The sequence below is a fragment of the Triticum urartu genome, chromosome 2 (assembly GCF_003073215.2).
Source record: "Triticum urartu cultivar G1812 chromosome 2, Tu2.1, whole genome shotgun sequence".
Taxonomy (NCBI): domain Eukaryota; kingdom Viridiplantae; phylum Streptophyta; class Magnoliopsida; order Poales; family Poaceae; genus Triticum; species Triticum urartu.
The window spans coordinates 622,986,190-622,998,684 of record NC_053023.1 but is presented as its reverse complement, the minus strand read 5'-3'; the positions used below and the strand labels follow the sequence as shown (position 1 = coordinate 622,998,684).

The 12,495-nt window shown below is 43.6% G+C and overlaps 1 protein-coding gene across 1 annotated transcript; it reads right to left on the bottom strand.

Annotated features, from left to right (window-relative positions):
• Nucleotides 1-8,653: 8,653 nt before the first annotated feature.
• Nucleotides 8,654-9,637, bottom strand: LOC125539254 (protein OXIDATIVE STRESS 3 LIKE 2-like). Its single transcript, XM_048702666.1, has 2 exons — nt 9,221-9,637; nt 8,654-9,122 (listed from the first exon to the last, which is right to left on the bottom strand). Exons 1-2 carry the CDS (start codon nt 9,436-9,438, stop codon nt 8,825-8,827), a joined length of 516 nt encoding a protein of 171 aa, XP_048558623.1. The 5' UTR covers nt 9,439-9,637; the 3' UTR covers nt 8,654-8,824.
• Nucleotides 9,638-12,495: the final 2,858 nt, after the last annotated feature.

Genomic DNA, 12,495 nt, shown 5'->3' with positions numbered 1-12,495 from the left:
TTTGATCAGTAGTGGAGCCCAGTTGGGACGATCGGGGATCTAGCATTTGGGGTTGTCTTCTTTTATTTTGGTTCCGTAGTCGGACCTTGATTGTATTCTGGTTGATGTATGTTTAACTTGTATTTGTGTGAAGTGGCGATTGTAAGCCAACTCTTTACCCCTTTCTTATTCAGTACATGGGATTGTGTGAAGATTACCCCTCTTGCGACAAACCTACCATGCGGCTATGCCTCTAAGTCGTGCCCCGACACGTGGGAGATATAGCCGCATCATGGGTGTTACAGTTACAAGTTGAGTAGCTTATTACTCTTGGGTGCTCGGTACCCTTGAGCTTTTTCCTCTTGGGTGCTTGGGTGCCCTAGACGGTTGGTGGTGTTCGGAGCTCAATCATTATGGTGTAAAGCTCTGGGCAAGCGTCGGGGTCTCCAATTAAGTTGTGGAGATCACCCCGAGCAATTTGACGGGTTCCGGTGACCGCCCCCAAGGGTTGCCAAAGTGTACGGGTTCGGTGACCGCCCCCAAGGGTTGCCATTTGTACAGGTTCGGTGACCGCCCTCAAGGGTACCTTAGTGGAATCACGACATCTTGCATTGTGCGAGGACGTGAGGAGATTACAGTGGCCCTAGTGGCTTCTTGGGGAGCATTGTTCCTCCACACCGCTCTAATCGGAGATTAGCATCCGCAAGGGTGTGAACTTCGGGACACATCGTCGTCTCCGCGTGCCTCAGTTATCTCTTACCCGAGCCCTTTACTTATGCACTTTATTTTGTGATAGCCATATTGTTTCTTGTCGTATATCTTTCTATCACTTAGTTGTTTATCTTGCTTAGCATAAGTTGTCGGTGCACATAGGTGAGCCTAGTTGTTGTAGGTTTTGTGCTTGACAAATTAACCGCTATGTTTATTCCGTGTTTGTTCAAGCCTAAACCATAATTATTTTAAGGGTTTTTATCATTTATGCCACTAGTTGTGTCCCACTACTCAGTTTTGCCATTGGAAGTTACAACTGCTCAAAAATGCCATCAATCCATGAGATGCTTGCTCAAAAATGCCATTAGATATCTAAAAAATGCCATCGTTCTGTTAGATGTTTGCTCAAAAATGCCATTAGACATTGTTATTTTTACGTCAAACCCGTTGACCATGTTCTATGACAAAAATAAGACTAGACCCACATGTCAGTTCTCTCTATCTCACAATGATATGTGTGGCCCCACTTGCCAGGAGTAACCAAGCGAATAATTTTACAGGAAAATAAGAACGTTGTTGGGATCAAGTGGGCCCCATACTTTATTGTAGTGAGATAGAGGGAGAGCTGGCATGTTGGTTCATAGGTATTTATGTCATTATAACATGGCAAAAGAGATTTGAGATCACAATAATGGTGTTTAGTGGCATTTTTGAGCATGTGTCTAATGAAGCGATGGCATTCTTGAGCAGTTGAAATTTCTAGTGGCAAAACTGAGTAGTGGGACACAACCGGTGGCATAACTGATAAAAACCCTTATTTTAAAGTGCCTATTCACCCCCCCCCCTCTAGGCGACATCATGATCTTTCAACCATCTTATGTCATGGCATAATATTTTATCCCAACTGGATTCAATTAACCTGACACAAGGTCGGGATGTGTTTAGCTCGAACCTTACAACATCAATATCTTTCACAGTAGACTCTATGCACCGTGCACTCACGCATTCTGAGGTACCAGTGAGTAATGACAAACAAAATCTGAAAGTCAAAGATCCCACTAAAGGTTAAAATCTTCATGTGGTATCTTTGTAAGGGGGTTGTGCTAACCAAAGACAATCTCGCACGAGCAACTAGAAAGGGAGTAAGAAGTGTTGTTTTTGCATGTTCTACGCGGTCAGTCATCCAAATAGCATTAAATTTGTACCCGCTCACAAGTGTTGCCAATATTTTTGGTCATTGGTTGGACGTATTTCAAATAGATTCAAAACGTTAATAAGGGTGGGAGCGTATGCCTTAAGTTGGTCGTTTTGCCTATGTAGAAATGATATTGGTTTTAGTGACAAAAATGCTTCTCCTCTGCAGGTTATTTTCCAGTGTACGCAATCATTTCATGTGTGGTCTACGCTATAACGAGCGGAGTACCAACCGTTGTTCAAGGCGGGATGTACGCGATTGGAGCAGGTGGCTACGGAGGTATTTTCCCAACATGGGTGGCAGGATAACCTCCTCATAGATCCACCACCACCTTCGACATAGGCATAGTGTCAGTCTATAGGACACTATTGTTGCCGATTTGTCGGTTTTGTTTTATTTCCTATTGACACAATTTTGAGGTTTGGTTGTGTGCATCCTAATTATGCAGGGTCTGGGTGTTACTCATAATGCTTTGTATCCGCTTGATGTTACAATTTCAGATAATAAAAGCGTCATTTATCCAAAAAAATGTTTTTCTTGTGAAACCTGCAAATGGAAACATTTATTAATGACAATGTGTATATAGATCACACTTAGATGTACATGTCAGATTGTTTTCAAATTTGTCTGGAACATTGCAAATGATTTTGTTATTATTTTTGAAATTCAATAGATCTCAGGTACCCGGATACCAAAACACCTCTCTTTCTGAGATAGACCTACATCCACATGCCATGTGGTAGAAGTGAACGATGACAAAGCACAAGGTGGGTTGAGGTGAGGCCACTGGTCCTCGTGTCTTTTGTTGCAGCAAACAATAACAGAATAGAGGGTGGCCCATGGAGAAGTCATCATTGATGTGCATCGGTTAGGGTCAGGGTGGCATCGTTCGCTTGTGCGAGAGTAGAAAATTACGGTCCATACGGTTACACTCCTTGTCAATTGCTTAGGGTTGGGTGGTGATGCGACACATCAATGCACCAGTGGTGGGCATGGCATGACAACAACTGGGCTCGTTGATGACACGCAAGAGGAGACAATGATATAGCTATTATGTAGTGGAAGGTGGAAGCAGAGGTAGTTGGCCAACGAAGGCATAGGTGGATTAATAGGCCCTGAAAACATTGAACATGTGAAGAAGGTGGTGACAAATGCAACCATGGATGATTCAACAGTTACTAAAGGTGACAAAATAAGGAGGGGTTGGGGTTGGTCGGGAGGCACATAATGACCTTAATATGACGTCCCACGAAAAGATAGGTGTGAGAGATGTTGAAGTCACTTCCGTTAGATCTATATCTTGCTCAAAAATTTAATTGTTTATAGACAATCTGTCGACACTCGCTTGTTTTTTTCAATGGAAAGCACATTGATAGGGACCTACATTTTGATTTAAGCGCGAGATATTTTTTTCATCTAACAACTAAATACACCAATTTCCAAATTGGCTAACAAAATAGCATCATATACCAAATTGTGGTTACCCTGAACACGCTGTTGGTAGCCCAACAGTATGGTACTCCTATAACTAGCACCGCTTAAATAGTAATAAAATAGATAAACAACAACCCTTCAGGGGAGGATGGTGACTTCACGAAAGAGATACACTTGGGCATTGGCATTGCCAGATATATAATGAAAATATATTGGTAACTTTTTACACTAAATAAACATTATTTTTTATATTGTTGTTTTTAGGAGACATTGTTGCAGTTTAGGCTTTTAATCCAAGAACAACCCAAAAAATAGTTTAGGTACAATAATGCAAAGATTGAACGATCCACCATTGACCATATGGCACTAGCCCTCTTTGCTCTATGCACATCTCATAACTAGCACGCCATTCCAACGTGAAATATACTGAAAAATGTGATGAAAGATGCTCGACCACCACTCTAAAAAACTTTGGCTCTGTATGGAGCATACGTGTGAAAACCAACAGCATTAGCAACAAGTGAAGGAAAGACATCAATGCGTTGGCGACTAAACTTGATGAATATTGGGTAGCTAAAGAAGGAAGGTTACCCATCTGAAGGTGTCTAGAAGATTATCCATGGTATGAATGAATTTAACAAGCTTGACGAAGCTAAACTACAATAAATATAGATGATGTACAATGTGTTTCACGTTGTGTATTTATATATTTATACATACACATTTTATAGTGACATCCACTTTTTTTGGTTATAACCTTAAATTTAACATAATAACGAGGTGTACCATTTTGTTTTAGACATGTAGCAAAAATTGCATCTCATGTAACCCACATATATTGGAGATTTTGTTTTAGATATGTAGCGAAAATTGCATCGCCTATAACCCACATATATTAGAGACTTGGAATAAATGAGTATACAACATGACCTAAATATGTCAGAGATTCTACTAATCAAATGTCTTACTTGTTTGAATCCCTCTAGTTCATCGTGCTTGCCATCAACTGCCACATGCAGATTGTTGTTACAAATTTGATCATGAAATTCACGCAACATGTTGGATAATCTATCATTGTTTTCTAAATTATTGGTCCCATGATGAATCTGGTTAAATGATTGCCACATATTTATACTAAGCTTTTTTACCTTTGCACAACTCATTGTAACTAGGTCTTAACTAATTTTTAATACAATATTTGCGATAAAACCGTGACTATTGATTTTATTGTATCCACCGTTTTGTAAACACGTATCGTGTTAGTAATATAAAATATGATAGCTTACTACTGTAGAAGCCAAATATCCATGTTTTTGCACGGAATTGGTATTTCTCTCTCAAACTTTTGTTTGGAATATTTTGCTGAACTAAATTCAATTAAATCTAAACAAGTTAAAATGATGGCACGATCACATCCACATATGGAATGCATTGTATATGTGTTTGTACCTACAGATTTACTAATAAAGTGCTACGATTACACAAGTCTAACAAATATCTTAGAGAGATAATATAAGTAGAATACAATTTTCTAGATTAGCTTTGACTAGTATGAATGTAGAGTGCATGAGGTGTCGACAAGTGGGTTGTTCTTGAATCCCCTCCCCTCGCCCTCTCCGGTTGTCATTGCTCACGTTCACGTTCTTTGTCAAGTTGGTATTTTTTTTTCCTTTACTTGCTTTAGTTCAGACACTACTAGTATAGATTGCGCAACCGAACTTGAAAAATCGATGAATAGTCTAGCACATCAAAATTCATGCATTTAAACTGATGTGAAAACTAACTAGCATACAGGCATGTGCTGTCGTCCAACATCCTGAAAGATAACTAGCTTGCCATCGGCAGCACCTCACCAGCATGACACCGAGTAAGGCATTGTCTACCCCATGTGTGTGTCGTGGTGTGGGGCGCTCAACCGCGAGACAAGGTCCAAGCTCCTGCCTCCAAGGCTATCATCTGGTAGGTCGCATCCCCTGCTTTCTGGTGGCGAGGAGAACCTGTTGGATTGATGACGATTTTCATTGTTATGTCGGCTTAGTGGGCGTCAGCAGATTGACCCTTTGTTGGTTTTAACTGATGTGTCGTCTTCTTTTATCGTTTTTTGCTTATAGGGGCACCAAAGAACTTTATGTTTCATTTCAAATAATGTGTGTCATGTGTAAGCACTCAAAACGTACTTAATTTTCTAAACATAATGTCATTAACACTAAAATCCTCCTTAGGGGCAAGATGTCCTTTCAGTATGTTAACGACGCGATTCAGGAGAGAATCTTGCATTACTAGATGGCTAATTTGTTAAATATTGTATCAAAAAATGACTATACACATGCTCGGTGCTCTATTGGTACTTATTTGCTATTATTTGTCAGAACAATCTTTGCTATGAAATTTGATAAATATAATGGGGAATTGATGAAAGTGAATGCAAGAAAATTAGATGGTGTACACTTGTTTGTCCTCGTATGTGTACATACATGGCCATCCACCATCATCAATCCAGCATGCCATATAACAAAAGGGTCACAAAGGGGTAGCACTCGGGCGACACCATGGCCCTCTCTGGTCTTAGTTTGTGTCACTCATTGAATGGATCATTGTGTGAAAAGGCATAGCACATCCACAACCTGAGAAACCCCACTTTCACTAAGAACATACTTGAAGAACCAACGACAACAATGACAAAGTAAGGACAAAGATCAAATTGTTTACACCTAGAATTTTGTCACCCCTCGTTGCCAACAAAAGAAAAGAGATCAAAATAATGGTCGAGAGTCCGGGATAATCTTTGCTTAGGACAACTCAAACCAATTTTAAAAATCACAACTTTAAAAAAGACTATCATTATTGGAAATTAACGCACTTTAATCCTTGAAACGCCTTTAAGTCCCCAAAAATATTGGGAGAACCCAAAGCAACATACCCCCTCCCAAAATATTGCGCGGAAAGCATGAGCGTCGATAACCGTCCCAATCCTATCAAAACGGGCACATAGGAAATTTTAGGGAAAATTAATCGCTACCAACCCTCCGTCCATTTTTAGGGAATGGAGTATGTAGCCTCCCCATGACCTCAACACTGTTTCCCCTACTTACCCAACCCTGACAACCCCGGAAAAGGATGTGCCCGTTGAGGTGACCATGGTCAAGCGACACCAACTAGGCATCATGCGCATGTCCATCGCTCCCACCAGAGATGTGACCACCAAGGGTCAACATGATATTCAACCGGTCCCTGGGGCGAACAAGAGGAGGAACAACACAATCATGCTAAAAAAATGGGACGACGAGACGACCGTTGAAGAGGAAGAAGCATAGAGGAAAAGGAAAGCACATGTCGCCCTAAATGATGCTCTCGCTTGCGTTGACCCGTACATTGACCCCCCCCCCCTATGAGCAGGGCTTTGCACATGATGTGGCAGTTGATATGTTTAGGTAAAAAGTTAGTGAGTCGGCGCTAGTGGATCTAGTTGGCATTCATGACCTCAACTTCGAGATGGAGGCACTGGTGATAGAACAAGTGAGGAAGATGACTTTGAGATCCTGAGCCAAACCACAAACAAGAAGATGGGAAGAATGAGCAATTACAATGTGGAGGAGGACATAACAGTGTGTTATGCCATGATGAATTTGTTTCTTGATGCGGCTACATGCACAAACAAGAGCAAATAAACATTTTGAAGATGAATTGATGGGTACTATCGGCGTGCATTAAGTCCAACCTCACAAAATCCTCACCCTCAAACCATTGGGCAATGATTCAAAACATATGCAGCCAGTGAGAGGGTTGTGTTGAGCAAGTGGAAAAAATACCGACAAGTGGTGTGCCACTCAATAACATGAAGCCTACATCTTAGCACTTTTTAAGGAAAAAAGACAAGTGAAATGGCCAGAAGGCCTTGACTTTGTAGCGTTGTTGGGAAATTCTCCGAGATAATGAGAAGTGGGCAGGGGGGATTGGGAGGCAACGGTGATGAGCACTTCTTCTACTAAGAGGATGAAAGTAAGGAGAGGGGGAGAAGCCCCACTCCTACCTCTAGGCCGGATAGGTAATGAGAAGAGGAATGGTCATGTCATGGGTGATGCGTACAAGAGGAGATAAATAAAATGTTGCAGAGGAAGACACAGTTAATGGTCAATGATAAGGAAGATAAGATGGCAAGGTGTATGGATGGACTTACGCTGCTAGAGGAGGAATGGCCGAAGGTGATGGGAGCTACCGGGGAGAGGAAGGCGACAATCGAGGTGAAGAAGCTTGCGATAGAGGAGAAGAAGCTTTCCCTTTAGGAGGAAAGGTTGAGGATTGTCGCCGAGGCAGAGACGAACAGGATGAAGGAGCGAGAATAAGCGCCCCTGCTCATGCATGTTTAACGATTGGATGACATGGCAAAATAATTTGAGTAACCGCGTCATGAGATTTTCGGGGAACTCGAAACCACAATGCTAGTGGTTGGTCTACACTCAATGTTCCTCCCGTTTCTTTTCGATGAACATCACCCTTTTATGTTCTTGCCGGTGGTTAAACTATGTTGTTGCTTCCAGCATAATCTATGAATATGTGTGATTTGAATTTTATCTCGTACATTGACATTTGAAATATTGAAACGCGTACCTCCAAACATCAATGTTTTATTAAATACTTCCTCTGTTCCGTTATTTAAGGTGTATTATTTTTGATACGATGACCAAGGCACATAATTATACACATGTTAGGACGAAATTACCTTTAGCAAATATATTGGTTTGTGGTAAGTAAATCAACTTGTACAGAAAAGTAAGAGATACATGCAATCGAGAGAGAGAGAGACTTTCGTTCTTTTGCTATAAAAAGAGATGCACACAATCGAAAAAAAAATATTTTTCTTTTTCTAGAGGGCTAAAACTGGAATTACGAGGAACTAAAAGAAATGACAAATACACCTTATATAAAGAAACGAAAGGAGTATGTCGTTGGAATGAAGTCGAAATAAGATTACATCTACAATAATGAGACAAATTGGAAAAGAACAATATTGGGAGCTAAGTTTTAGGGATTGATTACTTGATTACTCCTTTGGTTCCTAAATATATTCGTTTTCGTAGTTCAAAGAAACCAACCTTCCAATATACTGAGTTTTTGGGGAGTTAACAGTTCTGGGACCCCGCTTTGGAAGTTAATTGGGGTTTGAGTTAACTTTTGAGATTGATTAGAGTTGTCCTTAATGTGAAGAACAACATAGATACTATATCTAACTTGCTTACTAGACGAGTGGTGAAACTAAAGGGTTATTTGGTTTTAGAACTAGCATTTCACATTTTGCCACATTTTTGACTAGTTCATCAAAACGAGAGCCATAAGTTGGCATTCGAAACGGAACAAGGCATGTTTCTCATTTCTGTATTTACACATCCATCGACCAGCCGGCCACCTTCCGGTCAGTTACCATGTCAAAATCCACGTAACAACCGCACCAACTGCTCTTCGAGCACGCCACAACCGACGACACGACTAATCTGCGGGCGAAATCTCCTAAACGAAGAGCGGAGCCCGCACGGGCAAGCCCTTGGGCCTCGCCGCGCTCGCCGTCAGCGGCCGGAGCGCCGGCGCCCTACCGAGCGCGGACAGCCGCCCTTTGGACACCTTCTTGAAGGCCGCGGCATTGCGGCGCGCGAAGCGCCGGCGGTGCGCGTCCTGCAGCCCGACCTCGCAGCTCCGGGACGCCTTGATCCGCTTGCCCGGCGGCTTGGCCAGGTCCTCCAGGCCGCCCACGGCCGCGAGCGACGCGAACGACTGCGACTTGCCGTCGAAGAACTTGGACAGACCCCTCCTGCGCCAAGAGAAAAAGAACGCCATGTCAGACCACAGCTTCAATCAAGATCGAGCTCGAGCCTACAAAGAACCGCGGTGTCCGGGCAGAGCACGTACTTGAGCGGGAGCTGCGCCATGAGGGAGGACATCTGGAAGTTGTCGGTGGATCCGGAGGAGCCGGAGCTGGAGGTGGCGTCGTCGTCGAGCTCCTCGTCCGACGACAGCATGGAGCCGGCCGCCGACATCCCGGACTCGGACGGGCAGCCGATGTCCTCCTCCTGCTCCTCCTCGCAGCTCTTTCCATTGCTCCGCGGGAACAGCATGTAGGCTTCCATCTCCCGAGCAGATCAGACGATCACAGCAACGCACGAAACCAAACCAAACGATCGACGCAGCGTGAATGGCTGGAGTTCACGGGTGCTAGCAGGACGATGGCTTGGAGGACGGAGCGGGGGATCGGAAGCTATAAAGGTACCGGGGGAGGAGGAGGATAAGAATGAATGACGAGCCGTGGCAGAGGAGGATGCGCGCGGGACGGGATAAAGAAGTCAGTTCGTAGCAGAATAGAATAGCAGGAATTAAAAAACGATGATGATAAATACGGGCGTGATGGTTATCATCTCGGCGGCAGTCAGGCTCCGTGGAGTGGGTCGAGGGGATAAGGCATCCACGTATTTTTCTTGCACGGCTTTGCAGGATGCGACGGGTCTGCGCGCGCACTGTGGTGGGGTGGGGTGTGTGTGTCCCCCTTTCCCGCAGGCGTGCCGACCGTCCCCATCCGGTGGAGCCGGGAGGAACCTGGGGATGTATGCTATGCTTGCATAGTGCCATTGCAGTACGCTTTGGCTACGTATTCGGACCGTTGGATCCTTATCTTTGTTTGTCGACGGCTCTGGGGGATCGGGTCGAGTAAAATAGAGTGCTTTATCAGTTGACCATGCTCGGATTGGCTGAGTATGGGACCGCAGCCTGCTTCATTTTCTTATCGACAGACTCTCGTGGCATATGGTATTGATGGAGAAAGCTGATACAATTAATTTGCTTATCTCAGCCAACTCCAGGTAGAGTCTACCATAAGGGCATCTTCAACGCTAAACGCTTGTTGAGGCGCTTAAGCAATTAAAAGAAATTGTTTTTTCGTGTAGCGCTCGTTTAAGAGTCCCTGCCTCCAACGCTCCTAGTAATCTATAGACGCCTCACAATTCAAAAGACATACGCAAGCGCTAGCTCTCCCCAACGCAGCAAAAAAAGTAGCGGGCGTAGTTTGTGTTGATTCTGTTGAGATCTCCATGCTAATTCTGGCTATCAGGTTAGCTCTCGCTACCACCTAGTTCGTTGCATGTGGAAAAAAGAGAGGGCAAGCGCCCGATGACAGGAATTGCGCCGACGCAAGCCAAAATCCTGGACTCTGCCAGGAATCGGACGAAACGGCCAGGAAAATCACCCTAGCGCCCGTTTTAAGCGTCTGCATTGTAGATGCCCTAAAACTCTACTCAAGTGATGATTCGAGGGGAAAAAACTCTATTTAAGCACACGTTGCACAAACTCTTGAATTATCAAGTGAAACAACGTCACTTATTTCTGAACGGAGGTTTATTTTAAGTCATCCGGGATCCTAGCCTTGGTCAAACCACTCTTTTTCAAGAGGCAATGGCTCGAACCCGCCAAATATAGCGGTGGAGCGTCAATTAGATTGAAGAACAAGTCATGGACAGGTCAGCCACTTACTCATCGGGCCATCTGTGATTCTTAGACCAAATTCGTGCTAACTTTAGAGAGGGACGCATGGCTCATGGCCCAGTTTGGTCCCCATGACGCTCTGCCCCTGCTTGGATTGGAGAGCCAAACAACCTAGTCTCTCCTTTCAAATGGGGCGGGTGTTGATGTATTGCCTTTAGGAGGGGGAAACAGAATACACTCTTAAGTGTGAGTTATTTTTATTTTTGCAACAAAATGGGCACTAGACATGTCGTGGGATTTGGCGACAATAAACATTGTTATGGATTTGGGAGCACAACAAGATGATCTAGGACGGGGTTGGCGACAATACACATTGTTATGGATTTGGGAGCACAACAAGATGATCTAGGATGGGGTTCATATGAGGGGGGTTACCCAGGTTCAGGCCCACTGTTGAAGAGGTATTACCCTACTCCTGTTCGATATTTGTATGGCCTCGTACGAGGAATTCTCAATACAAAGATCGTACAAGTGTGTCTTTGTATGCTTGTGTCTGCATACCGCGTGAGGGCGCCCTGACCTTGCCTTATAAAGGGCTAACAAGGCTAGGGTTTTACAATGGTCGACTCGTTTGGGCGTGGTAACGGATCATTGATCTCGTGTCGTTACTCTTGATTAAGTATCTTGTGGTAATGCTCGGTTCATGGCGTCACAACATATGTCTTTATAGCGCACCAATGACCTAGTCGAGTGCACTTCGTGGAAAAGGCTCGGTCCAGTGGGCTTCTCGATAGGTCTTGGGCCATCCCATGCCTAATGGATTGAGTCCTTGTATTTAACCTACCCCGAGGGGATCCTACTATCAGGACCTACCAAGGGGACACTAAACGGCCTTCATCCACGCGGCTGCCAATGGGTGGCATTAGAGATGCATAATTCACCTTCTACGGAACGATGACAATATCATTTATGATCCTAAGGAGCATGTAACCCACATATACAGTTTCTACATCATGCTCCTTGGATTGATGGCCCAAGAATGGGTTTCAGTTGCCTCTTCAACCTGGGAGGGTTGCGGCTTAGTCTCGGATGCAAAATACATTTTCTTAACAACCAATTGCTCCATCAGAGGTGGGGGGCTTTGAAAGCAACCAAATCTAACACCACGCCTGATTTAGATAGATGTTGAACTTATTCTATAAGAAATTCTTGTCTATTCCATACGAGCAAGTTTTCCATATTTTTAATGCTTTCTATAGAGGTCTGGTGTCCATTAAGTGTCTAACTTTGGGGTTCTAACTCTCATCGCCAAAATGGCGGGTGAATATGACATCAATGAAATTAGTATGATTTTTTTTAAGGAATGTCTATTCAATTTGATTGTCAAAGTGTTTTTGATGCTCCAGCGAGCCACATGATCATTTCTTCCTCTAGACTAGGAAGGTGCTGGGCCCCCAAGCGCAAGAGTTTGTAGCAAACAACAATTTTCCCTCAAAGTGGATGACCTTAATGTTTATTGAACCATTAGGAGTTTGCAACCCAGCCAACAACAAGTACATGCACACACAAATACAAATCTGCCTTGGCCCCAAACGAAACTAGCTAGGTTCTCAGTCTCACTAGCCTCGCTAATTACAAGGATTAAATGGAAGTGTCTATGGAAGATTGATTACAACGGAAAAGAACAAGAATCTTAAAAGGAGTGTTCGATC

What these genes read in the sequence shown, in the direction of transcription:
- LOC125539254 (XM_048702666.1), bottom strand. Translation starts at nt 9,438, where the DNA reads ATGGAAGCCTACATGCTGTTCCCGCGGAGCAATGGAAAGAGCTGCGAG. An exon ending in ATGGCGCAGCTCCCGCTCAA is followed by an intron (nt 9,123 to 9,220) that starts GTACGTGCTCTG and finishes CTCTTGGCGCAG; the next exon opens with GAGGGGTCTGTCCAAGTTCT.